The following is a 23,946-nucleotide window of genomic DNA, read 5'->3' on the forward strand; positions in this document are numbered from 1 at the left end:
AGGAAAATGACAGCCGCTATTCTGGCTGGACGGACTTGGGCTGCCCGGGGGGGATATTGGCCTGGCAACATCTCCGGCCAAAAGACTGGCTCTCACAAATAGTTTGGTTTTGTTTTTTAACCTGCGTCTTAGAAAAAAGGACGGCGGCATTAGAAGGACGCTGTGCTCTGTCGGAGGCAGCCCTCCCCTGAGTCAGTAGAGGGATGTGGATAAAAGGCAGCAACGTCCCTGTCGCCTCAGTAGGTCTCTAACTACCGGGTAAGGCCCTGACTTCTGTACCTCCCCCCGTCCTAGCTGGGCAACCTCGGGCAAATTGCTTAACCTCTCTGAACTGGGCAGTGGGGATTAGAGGAGAGAGCTGACGCGCCCGCGAAGCGGGCCGCCCCGGCCAGCCAACAGCTAGGGGACGCTCCTGCGCGACTCTCCCAGCCGCGGGGTGCAGAGAACGCGCCGACCCCCCTGCCCGCCCACCCCGGGAGCCGCCGGCTGTGACGCCACGGGCGTTGCCCGGCAACCGCGAACGTCGCGGCGGCGCGCGTGCCCGCGGGCGGCTGGGGAGGCTCCGGGGCTCGGGTCCTGCGGCGGCGCCTGCAGCGCGGATCCCCCCCACTGCCTCCTCCCCGGGCCGGGCCTCAGGGACGGGCAAGCCCGGGCGCGGGAGGAGGCGGCGGCCCCGGCTCCGGTCCTGCGGCCCCCCACCCCGCCGCGCCCCTCCTCCTCTCGGGGCGCCCCCCGTGGAGTCCCGGCCGCCCGCCGCGACCGCGGCCCCGCCCCCGCCGCGAGGCCCCGCCCCCCGCGCCCGGCGCTGGCCCCGCCCCCTAAGCCCGGCCGTCCCGTGTCCCGGCCGCGTCGCCCACGTCGGGCCGCGCCCTGGGGACCCCCGCCGCGGCGCCATGGCCTCGGAGTCGGTGAAGGTGGTGGTGCGCTGCCGCCCCATGAACCAGCGGGAGCGGGAGCTGAACTGCCAGCCTGTGGTGACGGTGGACTCCGCGCGCGGCCAGTGCTTCATCCAGAACCCGGGCGCCGCCAGCGAGCCGCCCAAGCAGTTCACCTTCGACGGCGCCTACTACATGGACCACTTCACCGAACAGATCTACAACGAGATCGCCTACCCGCTGGTGGAGGTGAGGGCGCCCGGGGGGCCTGAAGGGACAGCACTGTCCCCGAGCTGGGCGGGAACGGCCTTCTGGAGGAAGTAGGTGGACACCAACAGGTGGGCTGAAGTCTTTTGTCTAGGCAGGAGGCAGCTGGAACCCACCTACAACGTCCACGTTCCACTGTCCGCAAGGCCAAAGCTGGCCCTCGCCCCCACCCCTTCCAGCCCCCTGCCCACAAGGACTCCAGCCTCCAAGACTACTTGCCCTCCACCATCATCTGAGAACTTGAGGACTTCTCTAAACGCTCTAGCCACTTCCCCCAGCCGCCACTGCCTCCTCTTCCCAGGCTGTGGCCTCTGCTTTCTCCCCTCAGCATTCAGAATCCTCTCTCATCCTCCCTCATACGAAGATCTCTGCTTTCCTCCTTCTGCCTTTGTCTGGGAGGAATGGAAACCGTTTAGCTTTGGTCTAGCCCATCATCATCTTCTCAGCGGTTTAGGAACAAAGAAGCAACACCAGTTTGTCACCCTTTATAGGGCTTTTGCTTTCGGGAGCGCTCACACTAGGTTGCTTGTACATTTCACAGATGGGGAGACTGAGGCCCAGAAGAGGGAAACTTGCCCAAACTCCCATGGTAGGTTTCTAGCAGAGGAGTGGCGGGAGCTACGCCTCATGTCTTCTGGCCAAGGGCTCTTCCTTTCTACCAGCATCTCCCCAACTGTTCAACGAGTCACTAGTTAAGTGAGATGTCACAGGTTGTCCCAAGAAAAAAGGAAAAGCTTGGGAAATGCTGCATACACCCTCCCTCACATGAAGCTTCACAGGGCACATTAAGATACCCGAGGCTCTGGGGAGTCCTGCAGCAAAGGAACGGATTTGACTTCCTGAACCCAGTGTTTCCAAAATGCACTTTAGAACCTTTGTTGTTTTCGCTGGCAGGCCAATTGACATCCTTCAGAGCACCTCCTTTGGCTGCCCCATCTCTTCTACCAAGGCTCAGTCAAAGCCCTTGAGAGCGTTGAAGTGTTTGTTCTGAAGCCCAGAACTCCCCAGTAGTCAGGGCCCGATGGAAATGATGCCCGGGGGACGAGGGCAGCTCTCCCCTAGGTTGTGGTCCCGGATGCTGGGGATGGCCAGGCCGTCCTTCTGTTGTCCGGCACTCCCAGGCTGGAAGGGACCTGAAGGGTTGTGTCTGGTCACCCCCCCCCATTGGGTCCTCGAATGTCCACCCAGTGGCAGGAGTTCACTCTTCCCAAAGCAGCCCCTTTCCCCTTTGCTTCTTGGCTCCTAGAAGACCGTTCTGCATGGTGAGCCAGAGTCAGCGTCTCTTTCAGCCACCTGCCGTGGCTCTGTCCCTGAGGCCGTACAGACCTCCTCTGCTCCCTTGTCCCGGATTGGCCCCTTAGAGATTTAAAGATTCCAAGATTGAGTCCTCCTTGGCCTTGCTCATGGGTCCCTGCCTCATCCTGGAAGCAATCCCCTGAGCACGCTTCCCTCATCAGGGTCCTCAGGAAACCCCAGCCCAGGGTGGGAGACACTAAGGACACAGTGGCTCTATCACATCTCCCCTCTGGTTCTCCCTCCTGTCCTGAGTTCCCCCACTACTTGGGATTCTCTGCCAGACACCTGCCTCCCTCTGGACATCCCCCAGAGCCTCGCACTCAACACGACAGCAGCTCGTTTTCATTCATTCATCTACTCGGGTAGCAAGTAGCAGCTCCGCACCAGGCCCGTCCTCAGCTTGGGGAGCACAGCCCTGAAGGAGTCATAGGCTCTGCCCTCCGTGAGCTCATGGTCAGGGGGAGGAGCAGCTAAGCTAATAGCTACAATCTAAGGTGATGAAGAGGAGGAAAAGCCTGGGGCACGTTGGCAGCTAGAGAACCTGAGCTTGGGGGGCATGGAAAGGGAGGGGAAGGCTGGGAGGGCTTCCTGAAAGTGGTGAGGTTTAAGTTGAGACCTCAAGAATGAGAGGAGTAGGTAAGAAGGTGGAGGAAAGGGCCTTCCAGGTGGAGGCCTGCATTTGACTCTGTGGACATGTATAGAGCTGCAGTCCTCATCCCTGGTGGGGAAACTGAGGTCAGTAGTATCACAGAACGAATTGGGGTGGTTTTGATACCCAGCACAGTGCCTGGTCCCCTGCTCCATCCTGCTGCCTCCCATTAAATGAGCAGCACGCAAAGCACAGCTCAGGTGGCTCTGAGCCAGGAGCAGCTGCACCGTTAGGGCCAGGGGGCCGTGTGTCTGCCCTTCGGGGCTCTGAGCCCGCTTCCAGGCTCTCCCAGGGCTTCTGCCACCTCCACGGGGCCTCCTGTCCAGGCCCTTGCCTTTGGGTCCCTACTGCACAAAGCCCCCAGCACTTCTGACCGCCCCTTCTTGCCCTTTTCTTTCCTGCTTCTCCAGCCCTCAAATCCAGTCCCTATTCCTGATCTCCGACGCTGGCTGATCTCTTTGGCTTTCCTGAGTGCTGCCCACCCCAGGCCCACCCTTCTGCCCACTCAGCACATTCTCATGGGAGCTCCTCACCTCCGCACCTGGCCCGCCGCCTGGTCCACGGGCTCTTTCCCAGCCGGCGGCTTTGCCATCTGCCCCTTCTCCCGGCTTCACACCCATGGCCTTAGATTTGCCCCTGATGAGCTGCCCCCAGCCCACACACGGGCCAGGTACTGTGGCTTCTACGATGCCCAGACGTCAATGCAGTAGAAGCCATAGGATTCGGTCCCTGGATGGGACATTCAGCGGTTTGCTTGGGAAGGGCCAGAAGGGGGACATAAGGCAATATAAGACAGATGCTCTTAAAACATTTTTTTAAGGTTTACTGATTTCAGAGAGAGAGAGAGAAAAATGCAAGCAGGGGGTGGGGCAGAGGGAGAGAAGCAGACTCCCTGCGGAGCACAGAACCCGATGTGGGGCTCCATCCCAAGACCCGGAGATCAGGACCTGAGCTGAAATCAGGAGTTGGACGCTTGACCGACAGAGCCACCCAGGTGCCCCGGGACAGATGCTTTTTATTTCAGTTGCAATAGTTATGTGTTTAATGTAAAGTAGGAAAAATACTTAGCACATCCAACCTGTAATGCAGTTTCATGGGAATTACAGGTGAGGATGACAGCAAGTTAAAGAGTCTGTTAGCAGTTGATTTCCTGCAAGTCCACTGGTTAGTACTAGAGCGGGGAGACGTGCAGAACCTGGGGTGGAGGTACAGAGTAGCCCACATTTAGGACCCATTCCACGGGCAGGCTCGTCCCTTGAAGATCTGGAGGCATCACTTGATGGGTGAGACCTTTTTGAAATCTTATGTTTTGCCTTAAAAATGCACATAAAATTGTTTTCTGCTTCACTCCAGAACAATGCTGTTCTGTAGAACTTTCTGCAGTGGTGGAAATGTTCTGTATTGGGGCTACCCCTGGCCATCGGTGGCAGGTGAGCCCTTGAACTGAGGCTAGTGCTACTGAAGGACTGAATTTTAATTTTGTTTAAAATCAAGCTGAATTGGGACGCCTGGGTGGCTCAGTCGGTTGGGCGTCTGCCTTCGGCTCAGGTCATGATCCTGGGGTCCTGGGATCAAGCCCCGTATCGGGCTCCCTACTCCGCGGGAAGCCTGCTTCTCCCTCTCCCACTCCCCCTGCTTGTGTTCCCTCTCTCGCTGTGTGTCTCTCTGTCAAATAAATAAATAAAATCTTTAAAAATAAATAAAATAAAATCAGGTTAAATTTGAATAACTACATGTGGCTAGTGGCTGCCACATTGAACAGCACAGCTCTGGAGCAATGATTTCCAATACAAATGTAATGTGAGCCACGTACTTAATTTAAATGTTCTAGTAACCACATTTTATTTTATTAAGATATTTGTTGTTTTATATAACATGATTTGTGATAGGTGTGACTTTTTTAATTTTTAACTTAATTTTTATTTATTTATTTATTTACTTATTTTTTTAAAGATTTTATTTATTTATTTGAGAGAGAGAGACTGAGAGAGAGAGAGCATGAAAGGGGGGAGGGTCGGAGGGAGAAGCAGACTCCCTGCCGAGCAGGGAGCCCGATGAGGGACTCGATCCAGGGACTCCAGGATCATGACCTGAGCCGAAGGCAGTCGCCCAACCAACTGAGCCACCCAGGTGCCCTTTAACTTAATTTTTAAAAAAATTTTTATTTTTTATTTTTTAGAGAGAGCGTAAGCAGGGGTGAAGGGCAGTGGGAGAGGGAGAGAGAGAATCTTAAGCAGCCTCCACGCCCAGCATGGAGCCCCCACGCGGGGCTCGATCTCACGACCCTGAGATCCTGACCTGAACCTAAACCAAGAGTCAGACGCTCAACCTACTGAGCATTTTAGAAAGGGAAAGGAAATAAAGGGAAATTAGCTTTAATAATAGATTCTGTTGGGCGCCTGGGTGGCTCAGTTGGTTAAGCGACTGCCTTCGGCTCAGGTCATGATCCTGGAGTCCCGGATCGAGTCCCGCATCGGGCTCCCTGCTCGGCAGGGAGTCTGCTTCTCCCTCTGACCCTCCTCCCTCTCATGCTCTCTGTCTCTCATTCTCTCTCTCTCAAATAAATAAATAAAATCTTAAAATAATAATAATAATAATAGATTCTTTTTTTTTTTAAGATTTTATTTATTTGAGAGAGAGAGAATGAGAGAGAGCACATGAGAGGGGGGAGGGTCAGAGGGAGAAGCAGACTCCCTGCCGAGCAGGGAGCCCGATGCGGGACTCGATCCAGGGACTCCAGGATCATGACCTGAGCCGAAGGCAGTCGCTTAACCAACTGAGCCACCCAGGCGCCCAGATTCTGTTTAACCCAGTATATCCAAAATATTATTTCAAGAAAACATATTAATAAATGTTGTCATTGTATAGTAACAGTGAGATATTTTCCATTCTTTCTTCATGCAAAGTCTTTGAAATCAGCTATGTGTTTTACATTGTAGCATGTCTCCATGCAGATGCTAAAGGGTCAACAGTTAAAATGAAATGAAACAAAAAATAAAGTGATGTTTAATGGAAAAGCATTTTATACTGTTAAGTGTAAATGCACTAAAATCAGATCAAATAAATTCAGTTTCTCAGTCTCACTGAGCCCATTCTAGTATGGCTCATGGCTACCCTATCCGACAGTGAAGCAGTCTCTATTTTTGTGTAGAATACCTTCTCCGGGTTTGGGTGACACTGATACTCTGGGCCCTGCATCATGTTGATCACCGGGGCTGCAGGTGTCCCCGGCTCTGAGGAGCCCAGCAGGTTATCAGGCTGCCCTTGCCTACCCGCCCCCCGCAGGGGGCTGTCCCTGTGTGCAGCCCCCCACCCTCTGATGAGGTGCAGGAACCCACACAGTGGTCAGGGCTTCCTTGGACAAAGGAGAGGTTTTCGTCCAGTTCTGCCCATAAAAATGAGGCGTAGTCCTCAGAGAAGCTGTGAATTGTGACTTTGGGCCTCCTTCAGCAGCGGTTCCTGGGGATCCCGAGCCCCACGGTGGTCCACAGGATGGGTCTTTGCAGTGTCGCTGGGCATAGATGCCAGGTGGGCCCTCGGGGCCTGGGAGCAGCTCTCCTGTGCTGACACGGCTCCCCCCTCCCCCATGCTGAGTTCTAGAATCAATGAGCTCATGAGCTCTGCAAGGGCAGGGACTGGGGTCGCGCCTTTTTCATCCCTGTGTCCCGGCTGGAGCGTGGTGCCCGTGCCTATGGAAAGAATAAATGTATTCATGAATGAAGACTGACTTTAGGGCTGCTCCTGGTTTCCTTCCTTCCTTCTCTCCCCTCCTCCCTGCTCTACCTGCCCTCAGCCTCTGACCCCTCTGCACCCCGTCAGCCTGGAAGGCTGTCCTCTTCCCGACACCTGTCAGAACCCCAAGCCACCTTTTAGCTCCCCTACTCTGTCCGCCCTACCCAGGAGGCTCTGTGATGCCCCCCTTGCACCCCCTCTCCTTGCCCACTCCCTGGACACCTGCACTTGCCTCGTATGAGGATCACTTGTGTGTGTCAGTCTCCCCACCAGGAGGTGAGCTCCTTGGGGACAGAGCTGGGACTTACTCATCTCTGCACCTCCTGCCGGCCAGGTGCCATCATGGTGGGCGAGCCGGGGAGGGGCCCCGAGTGCCGCCGGGCTGGCCAGCCTGAGAACCGGGGTTGTGGTCCCCCCACGCAGGGTGTCACTGAGGGCTACAATGGCACCATCTTCGCTTATGGCCAGACGGGCAGCGGGAAGTCCTTCACCATGCAGGGCCTGCCGGACCCATCTTCGCAGAGAGGCATCATCCCCAGGGCCTTTGAGCACGTTTTCGAGAGTGTCCAGGTAGGGGCCTCGCGGCGGGAAGGGGCAGCGCCGGCGCTCAGGGTCTGGGGGCCCCCCTGGACGTTCGGGCGATGGGTCCCGGAGCGCCAGTGCCCTACGGCAAGGACTCTGAGCCTGTGGGAGCCTGCTGTGACCCGACACAGACGAGCAGAGGCAGGCTCTGGTTTCCGAGAGGGGATGGGAGAACTTCACATTGAGAAAATTCTGCCTCCCAGTTCCATGCTTTTCTCCTGCCATTTTTGGACTTTAACATTTCACTTGCTGTCCCATGCGGACCCGATGATCCAGAGCACCGGCCCGAGAAGGGGTTGTAACAATCAGAGCCTCCCTTTTTTATTAAGCAGTTGCTACAGACCAAGCCTAGCGCAAAGCCCTTTGCATCATTGCAACACCCACCCTGGCCCCGGGAGATCACCATTGTCCCCATTTTTGAGATAGGGAAGCCCAGACTTATTGCCCTTCTATGCTGGGCAAGACCCCGATGAGGTCTCAGCTAAAGGTGAGAATTGCTCCGGTGGTCACTCCTGGCCATGAGCAGAGATTCGTGCATCGGGGAAATGGCAGGGTGGGGACTGCGACCCCGGTCAGCCGCAGAGCCTACCGTACCTGCTCCCAGGACTCATGTTGGTGCCCCCCCACCAGGAACATTTGCGACAAGGAGAGATCAGACCATAACCAGTGCTTGGTCCTTACCTGTGGCCTCAGTTTCTCTACCTGAGTAATGGGGAGGCCTCTCTCATTTCGTTTCCCCTGAGGCTGTGGGGAGAGCATGCGACAGTAGCAATATGAGAATTATGCAATCAGAGGAGCCCGGGGGGCCCACCGAGCTGGAGAGGAGGGGCGGGCGGCTGACCAGGCATGCGGGCAGGGCCAGGAGCGTTGGGGACTCCCCTCCCCTTGATGTCACCTCTCCTGCCGCGATGTCCTTCCGTGACGTCCTGGCTGCAGAGGGGGAAGGTGACAGGGCCAGCCTTGGCAGGCTTCTTTGCTGTCCCTGTCCACGCCCTGCAGTGTGCAGAGAATACCAAGTTCCTGGTCCGGGCCTCCTACCTGGAGATCTACAATGAAGATGTCCGTGACCTTCTGGGGGCTGACACCAAGCAGAAGCTGGAGGTGGGCGCGGACGTGGCGGGGCAGGGAGGGGCAGGGGAAGGGTGGAGGTTGGCATCGGGAGGAGCTCCCTCAGAAACACGGGGAAGGTATCCTGGGGGCACATGCACCAGTTCAGACTAGAGTGGGGACTTTTGAACTTGAATTTTGGAGGATTCTCAGAGTGCTTGTTGCAGGGGAGGGGCTCACCGGCCTACCCCCGACCACACAGTGGGGGACTGGACCTTACCTGGGGTCATGCCGCCTATATCTGGTGAAGTAGATGGCGTCTTGTGATAGATTTCATTTGAAAAATGGGTTCCACTTCTAAAAATATTGCTTTGAAAATCTCTAAGGGCCCAAATAGCTAGAAAGACGGTGATTATGATTATCATTTATTGAGCACAATTTACTGACTGCTTTAGGCACATGATCTTATTACTAGTCCCAGCGATCCTGTTGGGTAGCTGCTGTCCCCAGTCTCCCAGTGTGGGAAGGCACGCTTAGGTTAATTCACTTGTCTATGTGTGTGGCCAAAACTGGACTTGAACCCAGGTCTGTCTGACTTCAAGGTCCTGAATCTCAACCATCCCATTTCATGGCTGTTCGTGGCCTCAGATTCTGGGACTTTGTTCCCCTTTGCAAGGGGTCTGGTGCAGGGCACCCAAGGACCGGTGACCTGACCCTTATAAAGTGAGGACTGAAGAGGGGGGTGAGGATGAGCCGCTCGCAGAGCCCAACGCACAGAAGGCATTCAGCGTGCTGACGTGAGGGGTGTCACACAAGACAGGCAGAACTTGGCTGACCCTTTGGGGAGCCCAGCGAGGTCAAGTGACCTGCCAGGACCAGACAGCCAGTTGGTGGCAAGGTTGGACCCAGGTCTAGGCCTGAGTGTGAGGCCTGGATTATGTGTCCTCTCTGGGACTCTTTAAATGCTGGGTGGGCCAGGTCAGGGCCAAGGGGGAGGGGCCAGCACAGGGGTGGGGGAGGGGGGGAGGCTGAGGCAATCCTGTGGCCAGAATGCCGATGGCTGCCCCTGACTCCCATGCTTCTTATCTGACCAAGCAACCAAGAGGCCCACCTCCTTCAGAGTCAGATTGCCCGAGTTGGAGCGTCACCCCCAAGGTTGCCATGGAGATTCCCATTTTATGGGTGAAATTGTCTGAGAGAATGTGACTTGCCTGAGGCTAGGAAGCCACAGAGGCAGGGTTGGACATTTTCTTTCTTTTTTAAAAAAGGTTTTTTAAATGAACGAACGAACGAATGAATGAATGAAATAGAGCATGTGCTAGTGCAGGGAGGGGCAGAGACGGAGGGGGAAGAAGAGGGGAAAGAAGAGGGAAAGAAAGAAGAAGAGCACGGAGACCAGCACGGGGCTTGATCTTATGACCCTGAGCCGAAAATCAAGAGTTGGACGCTCAACCATCAACCATCAACGGACTGAGCCACCAGGGCATCCCCAGGGTTGGACATTTTCTGTGACAAACTGCTTGAGTCTCCCCAGGGCACATGCCTTGACAGCCACGGGAAGGGGGGCAGAACCAGGTGAAGGGGCTGCTGCCGATGCCTCCTGGCCCTCCTGACCCCCGGTGACCTCTAGATTGGACAGGATGTCGGAATCACCTGGTTCCCCCCATCCCCCTATTCAGCTTGAGCCTCCTACTTGTCCCCTGACCACCCCCACCCCCCACTGGCCCTGGGTTCACCCGTGGGGTCTGTGAGTTCCTCTCTGACCTGCGACCACTCTTTGATCCAAGTGAACAGATCAAACCCCAGGGAGCAGCTGTCTTTAAAAATGTGTTTGTTCTGGCCATACTGTGGAAAAATCCCTAAGAATTTGAGCTGGAAAAACTCTTGAGAGCTTCTAGTCGGCCCTTTCCTAGTACAGATGAGGAAACTGAGTCCCAGGGAAGGGAAGGGACGTGGCCAAGGCCACACAGCTAATTACTGGTAACGGTATTGGTACCAGAACTTGTGGGATCTGAATGGTCAGGTGCTTCCCTGCCAGAATTTTTTGGGGTCAGCAATATAGAGACTGCCTAGGGGCCAGTAGTGGGTTCTGGCCAAGGGAGGTGCCTCCATCATGCAGCAAAGACTGGGATGACCTCCGGGTGCCAGGCGCCAGGCCATGTGCTACAGCGGGTCCCCATGGGTGTGTGACCTCCCTTCCTCCCAGGCCCCATCCCGACGGAGCCCCGGCCTGGCACCTCCTCCTCAGCTCCTGACAAACACAGCAGCGCTTTGCTCGTTCTATGCAGGAACCTCCAGCCGCCCACCTGGAGTCTTTTTACTGTCTTCTCTCTCCTGGAGCTGGAGCAGCTGAGTCATAGCTCAGCCCCCAGACGGGGAAATGGCGGGGGGGGGGGGGGGAGGAAGGCACAGGACGTTGCTCCCACGTGTCAGTCCCGAAAGGCCAGCCTGGAGGATCAGGGTCCCCACCCCCACCCCCCGCCAACCTGCACTGGGGCAGCAGGGGGCCCTCCCCTCCTTCCACACCCAGGACTCTAGAATGGCCTCCATTACCCGGGCCCTGAGGGCCAGCAGCTGTGCCCCTGCCCCATGTGGGCCCCAGACCTCAGGCTTGGGGAGTCAGGCTGCCCCAGGGGCGGGGGCGGGGGCTGCCAGTGACAGGTGCCCTCCGAGACCCTCCCCGCCACTAGTGCACGGGGTGGGGGGTTGGGGGGGTGACCCGCTGTCCCCTGGAGAAGGCGCAGATGGTTGCTCCTGGGAACCTCAGAACAGCCTTAGGAGGAGGTGCTGCTCTGATCCTTTATTACAGAGGAGGAAACTGAGGCTCAATGCACCTGGGTAAGACCAGCCTCCGGGCACACAGTCAGGAGAGGGTGAGGCTGGATTTGAATCCAGGTGTCCAGTCCTCACAGCATGGGCTCTGAACCCGTGCTTAGCACAGGGCCTGAAGGTTTTGGTGATTAGTGGTGAGTAGATCAGCCCGGGTGAGGGATTTGGGGAGGCAGAGTTTCACTCCCTCCCTCAACCACCACCACCAACCACCCTCATGGAGGCAGCCCACAATGGGCGGTGGAGGTAAGGCCCTCACCACCTCTCAGTGTACTGGGGTCCCGTGTCAGGAGCCCCTCCTCCCTGGGGGCGTCTGCCCCTCGCTGGCCGCATCCCAGCATCCCAGCTGTTGCCATGGTGCCCAGGCTCCGGGCTGGGTCTCAGGGAGGAGTAGTTACTCGGGCGCTCAGAGCCTCCCTGGGAGAGCAGGGCTGAGGCTTGCAGATAGGGCAGTGGCATCCCTACTTGAAGGCTCACCCCCCGCCCCCGTGCCTTGTGCTGGTGGTGCCCCTCCGAGTACCCACTGGACTGGCTTTTAGCTCCATCCTCTCCTCAGTCCTCATAGTGGTCTTGCAGAAATAGAATTGATCATCAGAAGAGGGAACCAGGACAAAGAGAGGCAAATTGACTTCTCCAACCAGCAAGGGGCAGAGCCAGGTCTCTAACCCTGGGGGGCTGCCCGACTAGGAGACTAGGAGCCTGCTACTCCCCCAGAGGCCGGATCAACCGCTCACTCCCCAGGGCCCAGGGCCCAGGGCCCAGGCCGAGGTCACAGCAGGAGGCAGCCCAGGCCCCCGGGGCCTGGTGATGGGAGCCAGAGGGCACTACCGAGCATTTCAGACCGTCTTCAGCCCCCCTCTACAAGGTCTCCTGCTTCTGGCCTTGGTGCTCCATCCTCACCCCCACGTCCTAGGTCAAGGTCGGCCCTTTGTCATTTCAAACTTCAGTTTCTGTGGGATGCTCCAGCCTCTCCATACTCTGCTTCTGGAGTCTTCCATCACCTGGGACCCCACAGCTTCCCTGATAGTAATAGCTCTGTGACCTTCAGCAAATCCCTTCCCAGTCTGTGCCTTGGTTGCTTTTCTGTTCTGGGAAGCCCAGTCCTTCAGTCTGGGCCTGGGGGTTTCTCCGCACCCGAGCAGATAGGGGGAGCCTGTGTGCCCACCCCCCACCCCACGCAGCAGCGGCCCGGCCCCACGTGGGACCCCGAAGCTGCCTGAAGCACCAGAGCCTTCTGTGGCTCAGACCAGCAGGGTGGGGACTTGTCCTAATTCATTCTGCTCTCGCCAGAGTGGTTTTATTTCCTCACACTTGAAAAATATTGCATTTCACAGCTCTGTGTCAGCAACAAAACAACTTGGCTGCCTGAAGAGCAAGCAGGGAGCAGTCAGATAAATTAATTTACTCACTGCCATCACGCTGACGCCTGGAGGCTGGTTTGAGCTGCGGGCCAGTGGGAGTTCTGGGCAGCAAATGGCCCTTTGCCGGCCACGATCCAAGGGCCTGGGAACGTTCCTATTTCCCTGGAGCCAGAGCAGAGAGGCGATCAGGGGCCGTGTCGACCGGGCAAAAGAGCAGCTTTCAGAGCCCTCGGGTGGCTACAGGGTCAGCCCCTGGAAGCTGAAGCTCCCAGTCTAGAAAGGCCCTTCATAATAATCGCACCACCACCAACAGTGAGGACAGCGCCTGGCATTACGGAGCACTTGCCCGGTGCCAGGCCCTGTGCCAAGCCTTGGACGGGCCTTATTTGACGGACTCCCCACCACATCCCTAAGAGACGCGTATCTCATACCCATTTTACAGATGTGGAAACTGAGGCCCGGGGAGGTTAAGTTACTGGCTCAAGGTCCCACAACAAGGAAGAGGTGGGGTGGGTTTGAGGCTGGTTCCACCTGGAACAAAGCCCCTGCCTGTTGCAGGGACCTTGAGGTGCCACCCTGCACTGCAGGAGGGCAGAGGGGGCCTGAACTGGGCCCTTGACTGGGTTCCTTGGGGATCCCTGCCCCCACCCGGCTCTGACCCGTCCCTCCTGCCCACAGCTGAAGGAGCACCCGGAGAAGGGGGTGTACGTGAAGGGGCTCTCCATGCACACGGTGCACAACGTGGCCCAGTGCGAGCACATCATGGAGACGGGCTGGAAGAACCGCTCGGTGGGCTACACGCTGATGAACAAGGACTCCTCCCGCTCCCACTCCATCTTCACCATCAGCATCGAGATCTACGCCGTGGGTACGTGGGGCTGGTGGGGGCGGGGGAGCCGGAGCTGGGCACCGAGACCCTTCACCTCCCGGGGCCTCGGGGGCCCCATCTGAAACTGGGAGAAGATGCTCGAACTGCCTGGAGGCCACCCAAGAGGACCCTCCCGTACGAGGGCCCACATTTCCAGGATAAGGGGCATCATCAACAATAATACTGCCGCTGGCAGCTCATCCTGAGCACCTACTACATGCCACACAGCTTCTGTGCGTTAGCTCGGGTACTCCTTGCCACAAGCCCGAGAGGTGGCTGCCAGCATCGTCCCCCATTTTACAGATGAGGAAACCCAGGTCCCACAACTATAAAGCATCAGAGCTGGCCCTCGATCCCTGGACCTTTTGGAGTCTCCTCTTTCTCTCAGGGCTCCCCACCCTTCAGTCATCTCCCCCGTCCCCCTTTCTGAAAGAGTTCCTGAGAAGGGAAGAGGAAGGGAAGAAACTCGTATTTATTTCTGGCTGCCGGTGGCTGCTGTGCTAAGCACTTCACAGGCTTCCTTCCGTTTACAGCCCACGGAAGTCCTAGAGGCAGGCATTCTAATGGCCATTTTACAGACAGGAAAACTGAGGCTCTGAGAGGGCTGAGGCTTGCTTGTGCAGGGTCCCACCGATAAGCGGGGAAGCTGGGATTTGAACCCCAGTCTGACATCTGGGCTTTTCCAAATAACACGACAGCTGCCTCCGGGTCCATCATGAATAGAACTCTCGAGAGCACTGCAGCGGGAAACAGCCTCGGCCCAACCAGAAACATAATTCTGGAGAGATCCCCAACCCAAGGTCAAAGCCGGGGTACCTCCTTACGACATCGCCCAGCATATGTGGTGACCTGGTCCCAGGCCAACCGCCTGGTGCTTGCTGGGTCTGAGTCTCCCCAGGATGCTGATAGGGGTTGGGCAGGGTCAGTGAGGTCACAACGTCATGCAGTGAGGCTGTGGGGGGGGGCAGGGACTAGGGCAGGTGAGGACACATCTGGAGGGAGGAGGACAGAGTGCCTTTGGGGGCGCCTCTTGGTCTTTGCAGAAGGGTTTGAAGGATGTAGCAGGCTGCCGGGAAACAGGCTTTTAAACAAATTTATTTTTTTATTTTTTTTTAGAGAGCGAATGCGTGGGTGGGGGGAGGGGCAGAGGGAGAGGGAGAATCTCAAGCAGGCTCCACACTAGGCATGGAGCCTGATGTAGGGCTCCATCTCATGACCCCAAGATCACAACCTGAGCCAAAATCAAGAGTCAGACGCTTAACCAACAGAGCCACCCAGGCACCCTGCAAACAAATTTAAAAAGATGTTTTTCATTTTCGTTATAAAATAAGTTCAGTAAAGCTATTTAGGAATTACAGAAAGGTAGGTAAAATTACTCATAAACACAACTATTAGCATTTAAGCGTATTGGGGTTTTTTGGTCCTTTTTATCCTATGAAATTTATAAACACAGTCGAACTCTTCTGTCGTATTGAGTTTCTCCCCTGCGTTCCATTCCCCGCGCCATCCCTGAGCATCCTTCCTGCCGTGTCTTTGTGACCACGGGTACCGGCGAAAAGACAGCGCATCTCTCGTGAGCTTTTCTAACCAATCCTTAGAGGGCGGTGAGGTTGTTTCCCGTCTTGGGGTGTTGTAAATAATGCCACGATGAACATCTTGGTGCACCAAGCCTTTTCTGCTTTTAGAGTCATTTCCTCGGATAACATTTCCAGGAGTGGACCTCCTGGGGCGAAGGATACAAACCTGTTTAAGGCTCCTGGTACATTCTGCCAAGAGCATGGTTCCCAGGCCCTCCGTCCTGCTGCTTAAAAAAAAAAAAAAAAAAAAGCCCCCAACCTCAACCCCCTCACGTGTCCAAGCCTCTCCTGGGTACCAGCCGGACCCCGGGTTGCTGTGTGCATGGACAACACGAGGCCAGTTCTGGTTTCAACCCGCAGGAGACCGAGGAGGAAGCCGCCTGCCCCTCCGCCTGCCTCCCCACTCCCATCTCATTGGGAACTGAGTCCAGTGGTTTTCCCCAAGTTTCATAGCTACTAAGACATAGAATCAAGATTGGACCCCCAAGATCTGTGCCTTCAAAACCTGTGCTCTGAGCCCCTGTTACCAGCCAGTGCCCGACTCCTGTCACCCTCAACACAGGGGTCGGCCTTGTCTGCACAGCCTTGGTCACCGCAGAACCGGGCTTGTTCTCGGGGGGATGAACCCCTGCTGTGTGCTGGGCCCTGGGTCAACTCTGTAAAAATGTGCTCTCCTTTTACTTTACTCCTCCCAACAACCAGCCCGAGCGGGGAGCTACTGTTAGTCTCATTTTGTGGCTGTAAGAATTGAGGACCAGGGAGGTACCTGGCTCTGCTAGGGTCACACAGTGAGGAGGAGGCAGGGCTGGGTTGGGAACCAGGGCCAAGAGCCTCCAAAGCCAATGTCTTTTGCAGTGAAGGATACAAGGCTCTGGGTGACCCAATCACATCCCCCCACTCTTGGCCTCACAGGACATCTGGGAGAGCTATTGTGATCACTGAAAGAAATCCCACTGCGCTCAGAGAATAGTCTGGACCTTCCAGCCCCTGCTCCCCGAGTCAAGCAGCTCTGTGTTCTTTTTTTTTTTTTTTAAGATTTTTTTATTTATTCATTCGAGAGAGATACAGAGAGAGAGAGAGAGAAAGCATGAGCAGGGGGAGAAGCAGAGGGAGGGGGAGAAGCAGACTCCCCGTTGAGCAGGGAGCCCAATGCGGGGCTCCATCCCAGGACCCTGGGATCATGACCCGAGCCGAAGGCAGACGCTTAACCATCTGAGCCACCCAGGCGCCCCAGCCCTGCGTTCTGACCTTGGGTCCACCACTTAGCAGCGGTGTGACCTTGGGCCAGTTAGATGCCTTTCTGAGCCTGTTTCCTCTTCTGTAAGATGGGGATGGTGATAGCGCCTCTCTCTTGGGCTCCTACGTGGCTGATGGTGGGAGCGCTTGGTGCCTGGTGGCTAAGTGCCCCACGTGGGGCTCACTGAAAGCCCCTTACCCTCCGCCTGGTCCGTCCACAGACGAGCGGGGCAAGGACCATCTCTGTGCTGGCAAGCTGAACCTGGTGGACCTGGCAGGCAGCGAGCGGCAGTCCAAGACGGGTGCCACAGGGGAGCGGCTCAGGGAGGCCACCAAGATCAACCTGTCGCTGTCGGCTCTGGGCAACGTCATCTCGGCCCTGGTGGACGGGCGCTGTAAACACATCCCCTACCGGGACTCGAAGCTGACGCGGCTGCTGCAGGACTCGCTGGGTGGCAACACGAAGACGCTGATGGTGGCCTGCCTGTCACCCGCAGACAACAACTATGACGAGACGCTCAGCACACTGCGCTATGCCAACCGGGCCAAGAACATCAAGAACAAGCCATGTATCAACGAGGACCCAAAGGATGCCCTCCTGCGCGAGTACCAGGAGGAAATCAAGAAGCTGAAGGCGATCCTGGCCCAGCAGATGAGCCCCAGCAACCTGTCAGGTGGGTCGCTGGGGAAGGAGGTGGCAGGAGGGGCCCAGGGCTGGGGACAAAGGCTCTCCCCCTTAGTTTTCTGCCTCCGGCTGCCCATCTGAGAGACGCAGAAGCAAAGCCTCATCGCCTCTCCGCTTCCTGTGAGCATGGCTTTTGAACAGTCAGAGAGAGCCTGCTTGGTATGGCCGGATGGTATCTGCTCCCTGACGGACCCAGGAAGAGGTCTGTTTGGTCTGTTCCATCAGCCGTGGGCTCTGTTGCCTGCGCCCCGCCTCCAGTCTGCGCATCCGCCATCCCACCTGTCTGTCTGCCTGCTGTCTCTGTGGCAGCGTCGTGATGCTGTGCTGCTGAGCAGTGGGGTGACTGACCCCGCCACGTCCCGCCCCCTCTCCCACTTAGGCACCTTGTGATCGCAGCTCTCGCACCCACGTGTTTGGCTGTCATCCGGCAAGTCGAGATCTATACGTGCAGCACAGGCTTTGCAGGGTCCTTGCAAACACCAAGGTTTTCTTTACCTGAGAACCCCTTGGGGAAGGAAGCACAAAAGAGCCTGAGTCTATTCACTCATCCACCTCCCTACCCACCTTCGTCTCTGTCCATCCATTCTACATACTCATTCATTTACTCACCCATCCACCCATCCATCTGCCTATACATCCATCCACCTACCCACCCATCCACATACCCATCCACACACCCACCCATCCACTTACCCACCCATCCACTTACCCACCTACCCAGCCATCCACCTACCCACCCACCCGCCCATCCACCTATCCATCCACTCACCCACCCATCCATCCATCTCCCCATCCACCCACCCATCCATTCATCCACCCACTCATCCATTCATCCACCCATTCATCCAATCCACTTATCCCCCCACCCATCTACCCATCTATCCACCCATCCACTCAACCACCCATCCATTCACCCACCTACCCACATTCCCATCCACCCACCCACCCACCTACCTACCGACCCATCCATCCATCCATCTACTCACCCACCTACCCACCCACCCATCCACCCACTCATCCACTCACCCACCTACCCTCCCACCCATCCACCCACCCGTCCACTCACCTGCCTACCCATCCACCCATCCATTCATCCACCCATTCATCCATCCACTCACCCCTTCACCCATCTACCCACCCATCCACTCACCCACCTACCCACCCACCCATCCACTCACCCACCCATCCATCCACCCATCCACTTACCCATCCACCCACCCACCCATCCATCTACCCATCCATGCTCCCATCCACTCATTCATCCATCCGTCTACCCACCTACCCATTTACCCATTCATCTACCTACCCTTCCACCTACCTACCCACCCTCCCACCCACTCCATTATTTATCCATCTACCAACTTACCCATCCACTCACCATCCATCCACTTAATCCACCCATCCATTCATGCATTCTCTCTACCCGTCCCATCCATCCTACCATCCATCCACCCATCCATCCATCCACTCCACGTTGTCATCCATCCTTTAATGTGTGCTTCCACTCATCCACCCATCCATCCATCTAAAGCTCAGCAAGCAGCCCCCTGTGTGTGGACCTGCGCCGGGCACTGGTAACCCAGAGATGAATCCGCTCCAGGCTCTGCCTCATGGGCATCTAGTCTCCTGGGGGAGGACACTCCACCAGACCATCAAGTACATGTAGGTCAGAGCTGAACTGGCCACTGCAGGGCAGAAGGGGATACGTGACCAAGTCTGTCTGGGGGTAAGGTGTGGTCAGTCAGGGAAGGCTTCACAGAGGAGGGGGTGATTGAGCAGAGTCTTGGGGGCTGAGAGGTCTCCCTGTTAGCCAGGATGAGAGTGGCCAGTGTGTGCAAAGATGCACAAAACTGTAAGGGCATTTGGGGGCCACAAGTTGTGCTGCTTGGCTGCCGAGCAGGGCGGTGGGAGATGGCCAGGGAAGGCCTGGACGTGCTGGGCTGGAGCGGGCCTTCAGCGCCACGATGAGGGATTTCACATCTGCCTTCCTCCTCTTTCCGTGCTTCCCCACCTCTGCCCCTCCTCACCACCAGGACCTCTCCTCTCTCCACACTCACTCCGGAGGTGGCTTCACCTTGTGGCTTAAAACATTGTCTCTGTGCTCCTGGCTCCCATTTGGCCCCCCAGCCTGGCCGTGTGATTTGTGTCTGGGTCTTAATTCATAAAGGGGACTGAGTGGGCCCTCGGGGAGGTCAGCGTTACACTAGAAACAAGAGGATGGAACCCCACACGGGGCCACGAGGAAAAGCACCAGAGTTGGTCGGGAGGCAGGGAGGAGCAAGGCGGATCCGGAGCCAGAACTGGATTTGGAGCTATTACTGGGGTTTCTGTGGGAAAGTCGAAGGCAGGAGCAACAGCCTAGGACTGGCTGGCATGAAGGATTCCTGTGAGTGGGGGCACAGGGGCAGTCCCTGCTTGTCCGGCCCTGGCCCCCGGGGACTTAGGGCAGGGGAGATCCTGGCTGAGAGTGTGAGTTAGACAGAGGGTGGGAGGGGTGTGGACTTGGCATTGCTTGGTTGGCAGGTGAAAGGTGGGCCGATAGCTTGTTTGCTTTCTCTAGGACTTAGCTGGCCCTGCCAGGGGCCGTCTCTCCCTGGCCAGCAAGTCCCCCGTGTTATCAAGCATCACAAAATATAGACAATTTTAAAAACAATTGCTACACAGTATCCTCTGAATTCCAGACTTGAATATCCAGCTGTTTAGCGATCCTTTTGAACTTAGCATGTCTGCCACTGAGCTCTTGATCTCCCCGAGCCTGCTGGTCCCCACGCAGGTGATGGCAACCCTTTCCTTCTGAGTGTTCAAGCCCGAAACCCTGGGGTGACCCTTGGTTTCTCGTTTTTGCTCAAACCTGTATCCAATCCAGCAGTAGATCTTGTCTCTACCTTTAAGACATGTCCAGAATCTGTCCACCACTGTCCCCTGAGTCACTAGCATCTCCTACCTGAATTTCTACAGAGCACCCCCACCCTCCAACGGGTATCTGGGTGTCTGCCCTTGTCCCCCTCAGTACATTCCCCACAACAGGGAGGTCCTGTTCAAATACAAGTCCTTTTCCTGCCCTGCACAACCCCCCCAAGCCTATTTAACCGAATCAAAGCCGAAGTTGTCAGCATAGCTTTCAGCGTCCCTGTGATCCTCCCCCCCCCCCCCCCCGAGCTCCTCTTCACCCATTCTCTCCCTCCTTGCTTCACTCCAGCCACACTGGCTTCCTGGCTGTTCCTGGAATAGTCCAGGCCCACTCCTGCCACAGGACCTTTACACTCACTGCTCTTTTCTGTCTGGAAAGCTCTTCCCCAAGATCTCTGCCTGCTTCTCTTTCCCGCTTCCTTCAGGTCACTGCCTTTGCCTTACCCCATCTAAGAGGTCCTCCCTGAACACACTGTTTAAATTGCACCCCCTCCCCTTGGTTCTTACTCCTGATCACCCTCCCTGCTTTCCACTTGTAACATGTTAGCATTTTGCTTATTTGTTGTGTGTGCCTTCTTCCTCTGATTGAAAACTCAACATGGGTGTGGAGTTTTGTCTGTTTTGTTCTGTGCTGGGTCCCCAGTGTCTAGAACATGCAGGTGCTCAAGAAATATTTGTTGAATGACTGAGTAAATTAGTATTTTTCATAGAGACGTGCTTGAAATAAATCCAATACTGTGAAGTGTGTTTTGCCTAAGTATGTGGTTGTCTCTTTACGGATTTCTGCTTAGTTCCTGCACACTCTGTGCACCTTGGTCACAGCCCTCCTTTCTGTCTTTCTGCCAGCCCTGCTGTCCAGTCAGGCCCCCCTAAACCCTGTCCAGATTGAGGAGCAGCTGGTGCCCCCACCTGTGATCCAGTCTGACACAGAGGCCGAGAAGCAGCTGATCCGGGAGGTGAGACCCCGGGCAGGTGGGAGAAAGGCAAGCAGGGGGTGCCCAGCAGGAGAGCATTTGCTGAACGATATCATTTTACCCCCACCAGCATCGTGGGGTTGGTACAACAGTCTCCTTTTTGGAGCTCAGAAAGCTGAGGCTCAGGGAGGGGCCATGACTTGCCCAAGGTCCCATGGCTAAGGAGAGTCTGAGCTGGGGTTTGAACTCAGGTCCTGACTCCAGGATGGAGCCCCTCCCCCATCAGGGCCTGCATGGGGAGCACAGGGAGGGGTGTGGGGCGTCTGCAGGGGTGCTCTCTTCCGTACTGTAGGACGGGGTGGCCGTGGGTTGATGGAAATGGAGGCCTTCCTGGTGGTGGGAACGGCCTGTGCTGGGCTGGGGTCGGGGCGTGGGGAGAGTGGAAGGAGTTGGCCCCCAGTGAGGGTGCCAACAAGCCAGAGGCTGAGAGCCAGGCGGCCTGGTGGGCAGTGGGGAGCCCCCAGGCATCCATTTGACCAGTGGATAAGTGGGGTTTGGGCCTCCCAGAAAAAGCTGTCACCTGGGGACGCCTTCTCCTCCCCCATGTGTGCCTTCCAGCATCTCTGGGAACCTGCAGGGAAGGTAATAATACCCTGGTTTACAGATACCCAGCTGATCCCTAGAGGGGGGCTTACACAGCCAGACTCAGCAGAGCCCCTAACTCCCGGCTTAGGCTCCATCCCGACTCCAGGCCCCACTGGTTTCTGGAGATTCCTGCCACTTGAGGGCCCCATTCAGAGCCTGAGCATGGGGTGGGACACTGGCTTTTTCCTGGTGGAGAAGGAACGCCAGGCCGGGACAGCTCTGCAGGGACTGGGTCCCTGGATGTGTCCACAGCTGGGCCTCTACCCTTCAACTATAAACTCAGCTATAAGCCCTGGGGCCCCTGGGAGCCCTGGTGAGGTTGTGGGGGTCTGGGGCCCAGCCTCTGTGGGGGGCAGACTGGGTAACGCCTGGGAGTCTGAGTCATGTGGGCTGGAGGGCTGGGAGAAATCAGCCAGAGTCCCCAAGGGCTGCCCATGACAGGCAGAGGCTTTTACTGTTTGGGGGGAGGCTCAGTTGTGGCCCCCAGATGGACTTTGTCAAGGGGCTCTGCTCCTTGCCGCCTTGGAGGCTCCTGGGGTGGGGCCGATGTCAGGTCCATCTCTGGAGCCCTGGACCCGGCTCCTGGGGAGGCATGGGATGGGGGCCTATTGGGGATGGCTGAGCCACAGAATGAGAGGAATCACATCTTGGGGGTTCAGAGTGGGTTTTGGAATCATGTAGCAACAGGTGACATCAATCACAAAACAGTAGGGCTGGGAGGGTTGGCCAGGGGCTGGGATGGAAGCTTCCCCCGCAGGGAGCCTGGTTGGGTGGGGCAGGCATCCTGGCCAAGGGGCAGGGTGCCGCCATCCCCTCTGGGTCACCAGAGAGGAGACTCTGCTCCGGGCTGGCTGCCCCAAGGAGCCAGTGATTGGCAGATCCTTCTGCCCCGGGGATGGTGGTTGCTGGCCTTGTCGTCACGAGATAGGCCCTGTGGCCACTGCATCCGAGCACTACCACCTGTCCACCACCGAGTGTCCTCTCAGGCCCTGGTGGTTCTTCTGTGAGCCACACTTGGAAGAAGAGTCAAAGGTGTCTGTCTTCCCTCTCGCCTTCTTTCCCATTTCACTTATGACCCACTCATATTTTTTAAGCATCTACTATATGCCTGGAACCGTGCTTTCCTTTCCCATCCAGAACCAGTCAGGACACTCAGGATGAGGGAGTGGTCTCTGTGTGGGGCGGCGAGGGCACTGGGCCAGGGATGGGCTCCGCCGCGAGCGGGAGATGTGACTCTGTGGGCCTCAGTCTCCTGGCTGCACCAGGGAAGGGGGGGATTTGGACCAGAAGATTCCTAGGGTCCATCCAGCTTTTCCGTTCTGCAAGTCCAGTTCTTGGTGGGCTCCGTGCCCTGGGACGGGCCGTTTAAGCTCGCAGAGCCTGTTTTCTCATCTCCAGGAAGCTTTCCCTTGACCGTGGGAAGGGGAGCTGAGGGGTGCCTTCTCACCATTGGGCTGTGGAACTGGCCCAAGCAGGACTCAGGCGGCTGGGTTTGCAAGCATTTCCTGAGCCCCTGCTGGCTCCGGGCCCTGTAGCTGGGGGTGCGCAGAGGCCCATGGGAGAGTTGTTCTGTTTCAAGTATTGGAGCCCATTCTGTAACTGCTGGGGGTGATCTAGCACCGAGAGAAGCCCGCGCTATGGGAGGGAGATGGGGATGGAAAGAGCAAAGTCGTGGAGCGGGTGGCTTGGCTTCACATGGTCTGTCCCCTGTCACAGGAGGACGAAGAGCTTTCGGGCAGACCTGCAGGTGGATGGGAAGGTGTGGGCTGGGATGGTGAGGGCATGCTTCAGTGTTCTCTGGGAAGCAGGAGATGGGAAATGGGAGAGGTGGAGGGTTGCGGAGGGAGGGAGAGCGGAAGGACCCAGAGGGGCGCTGGGCGACTTAAGAGGTCCTCTGTGGTTCAGGGTCACACATGTACCACTGGGACTGGAAGTCGGCCCTGCTGTATGTGCACATGTGCCCATGTGCGTGTGTGCGTGTGCTCGTACGCATGTGTGTGCACGCGCGCTCCTGTGTCTCCAGCCTGATCTCGCTGGTGCGCAGGTGCGACGAGGCTGAGGCCTGGGTGTCACCGGAGCCAGGGCCGCGCTGGCAGGGACCTGTGGAGGGGGCAGGGTGGGAGTCAGGGGTGCTTGCTGAAGGATGAGTGTAGGGTAGGGCCCGAGTCCCCTCTGGGGAGGAGAGGAAGCCAGGGCAGGGGGGCGGGGGGCAGGGAGAAAGCAGATGGGGTGTAGGAGGTCTCCTGTGGCCGCTGGAGAGCTGCATGGTTCTGGGCAAGTCACCTCTCTGGGCCCTGGTAACCCCACGTGTTGCCCTGAGGCTCAAGTGCATCTCAAATGTGCCACAGAATGTGCAGTCACATATTGATGACCCTCTGTCCCCTTCTGTCCCTCCCCGAGAGCCCAGGTCATAGTGTCCGTGCCATTGTAGAACGCCGGGCTCGTTCTGTGCTTCTGGAAGGGTCCTGATGAG

The 23,946-nt window shown here is 57.0% G+C and overlaps 1 protein-coding gene across 3 annotated transcripts in view; it reads left to right on the top strand.

The window, feature by feature from the left end:
* Window positions 1-831: 831 nt before the first annotated feature.
* The window catches only part of KIF17 (kinesin family member 17), a 43,902-nt gene continuing 20,787 nt past the window's right edge, over window positions 832-23,946 (top strand). For all 3 annotated transcript variants that reach the window (XM_064589827.1, XM_064589828.1, XM_064589829.1), the window contains exons 1-6: window positions 832-1,124; window positions 7,243-7,389; window positions 8,401-8,502; window positions 13,317-13,506; window positions 16,541-16,993; window positions 20,761-20,870. In XM_064589827.1, the coding sequence (XP_064445897.1) occupies window positions 894-1,124; window positions 7,243-7,389; window positions 8,401-8,502; window positions 13,317-13,506; window positions 16,541-16,993; window positions 20,761-20,870 (1,233 nt within the window). In that variant the 5' untranslated portion in view covers window positions 832-893. The remainder of the gene's footprint in view (window positions 1,125-7,242; window positions 7,390-8,400; window positions 8,503-13,316; window positions 13,507-16,540; window positions 16,994-20,760; window positions 20,871-23,946) is intronic.

Source organism: Mirounga angustirostris, unplaced genomic scaffold (genome assembly GCF_029215605.1).
Source record: "Mirounga angustirostris isolate CCGP_5_RB_7025 unplaced genomic scaffold, mMirAng1.0.hap1 SCAF_4, whole genome shotgun sequence".
In the NCBI taxonomy this organism is placed as follows: Eukaryota; Metazoa; Chordata; class Mammalia; order Carnivora; family Phocidae; genus Mirounga; species Mirounga angustirostris.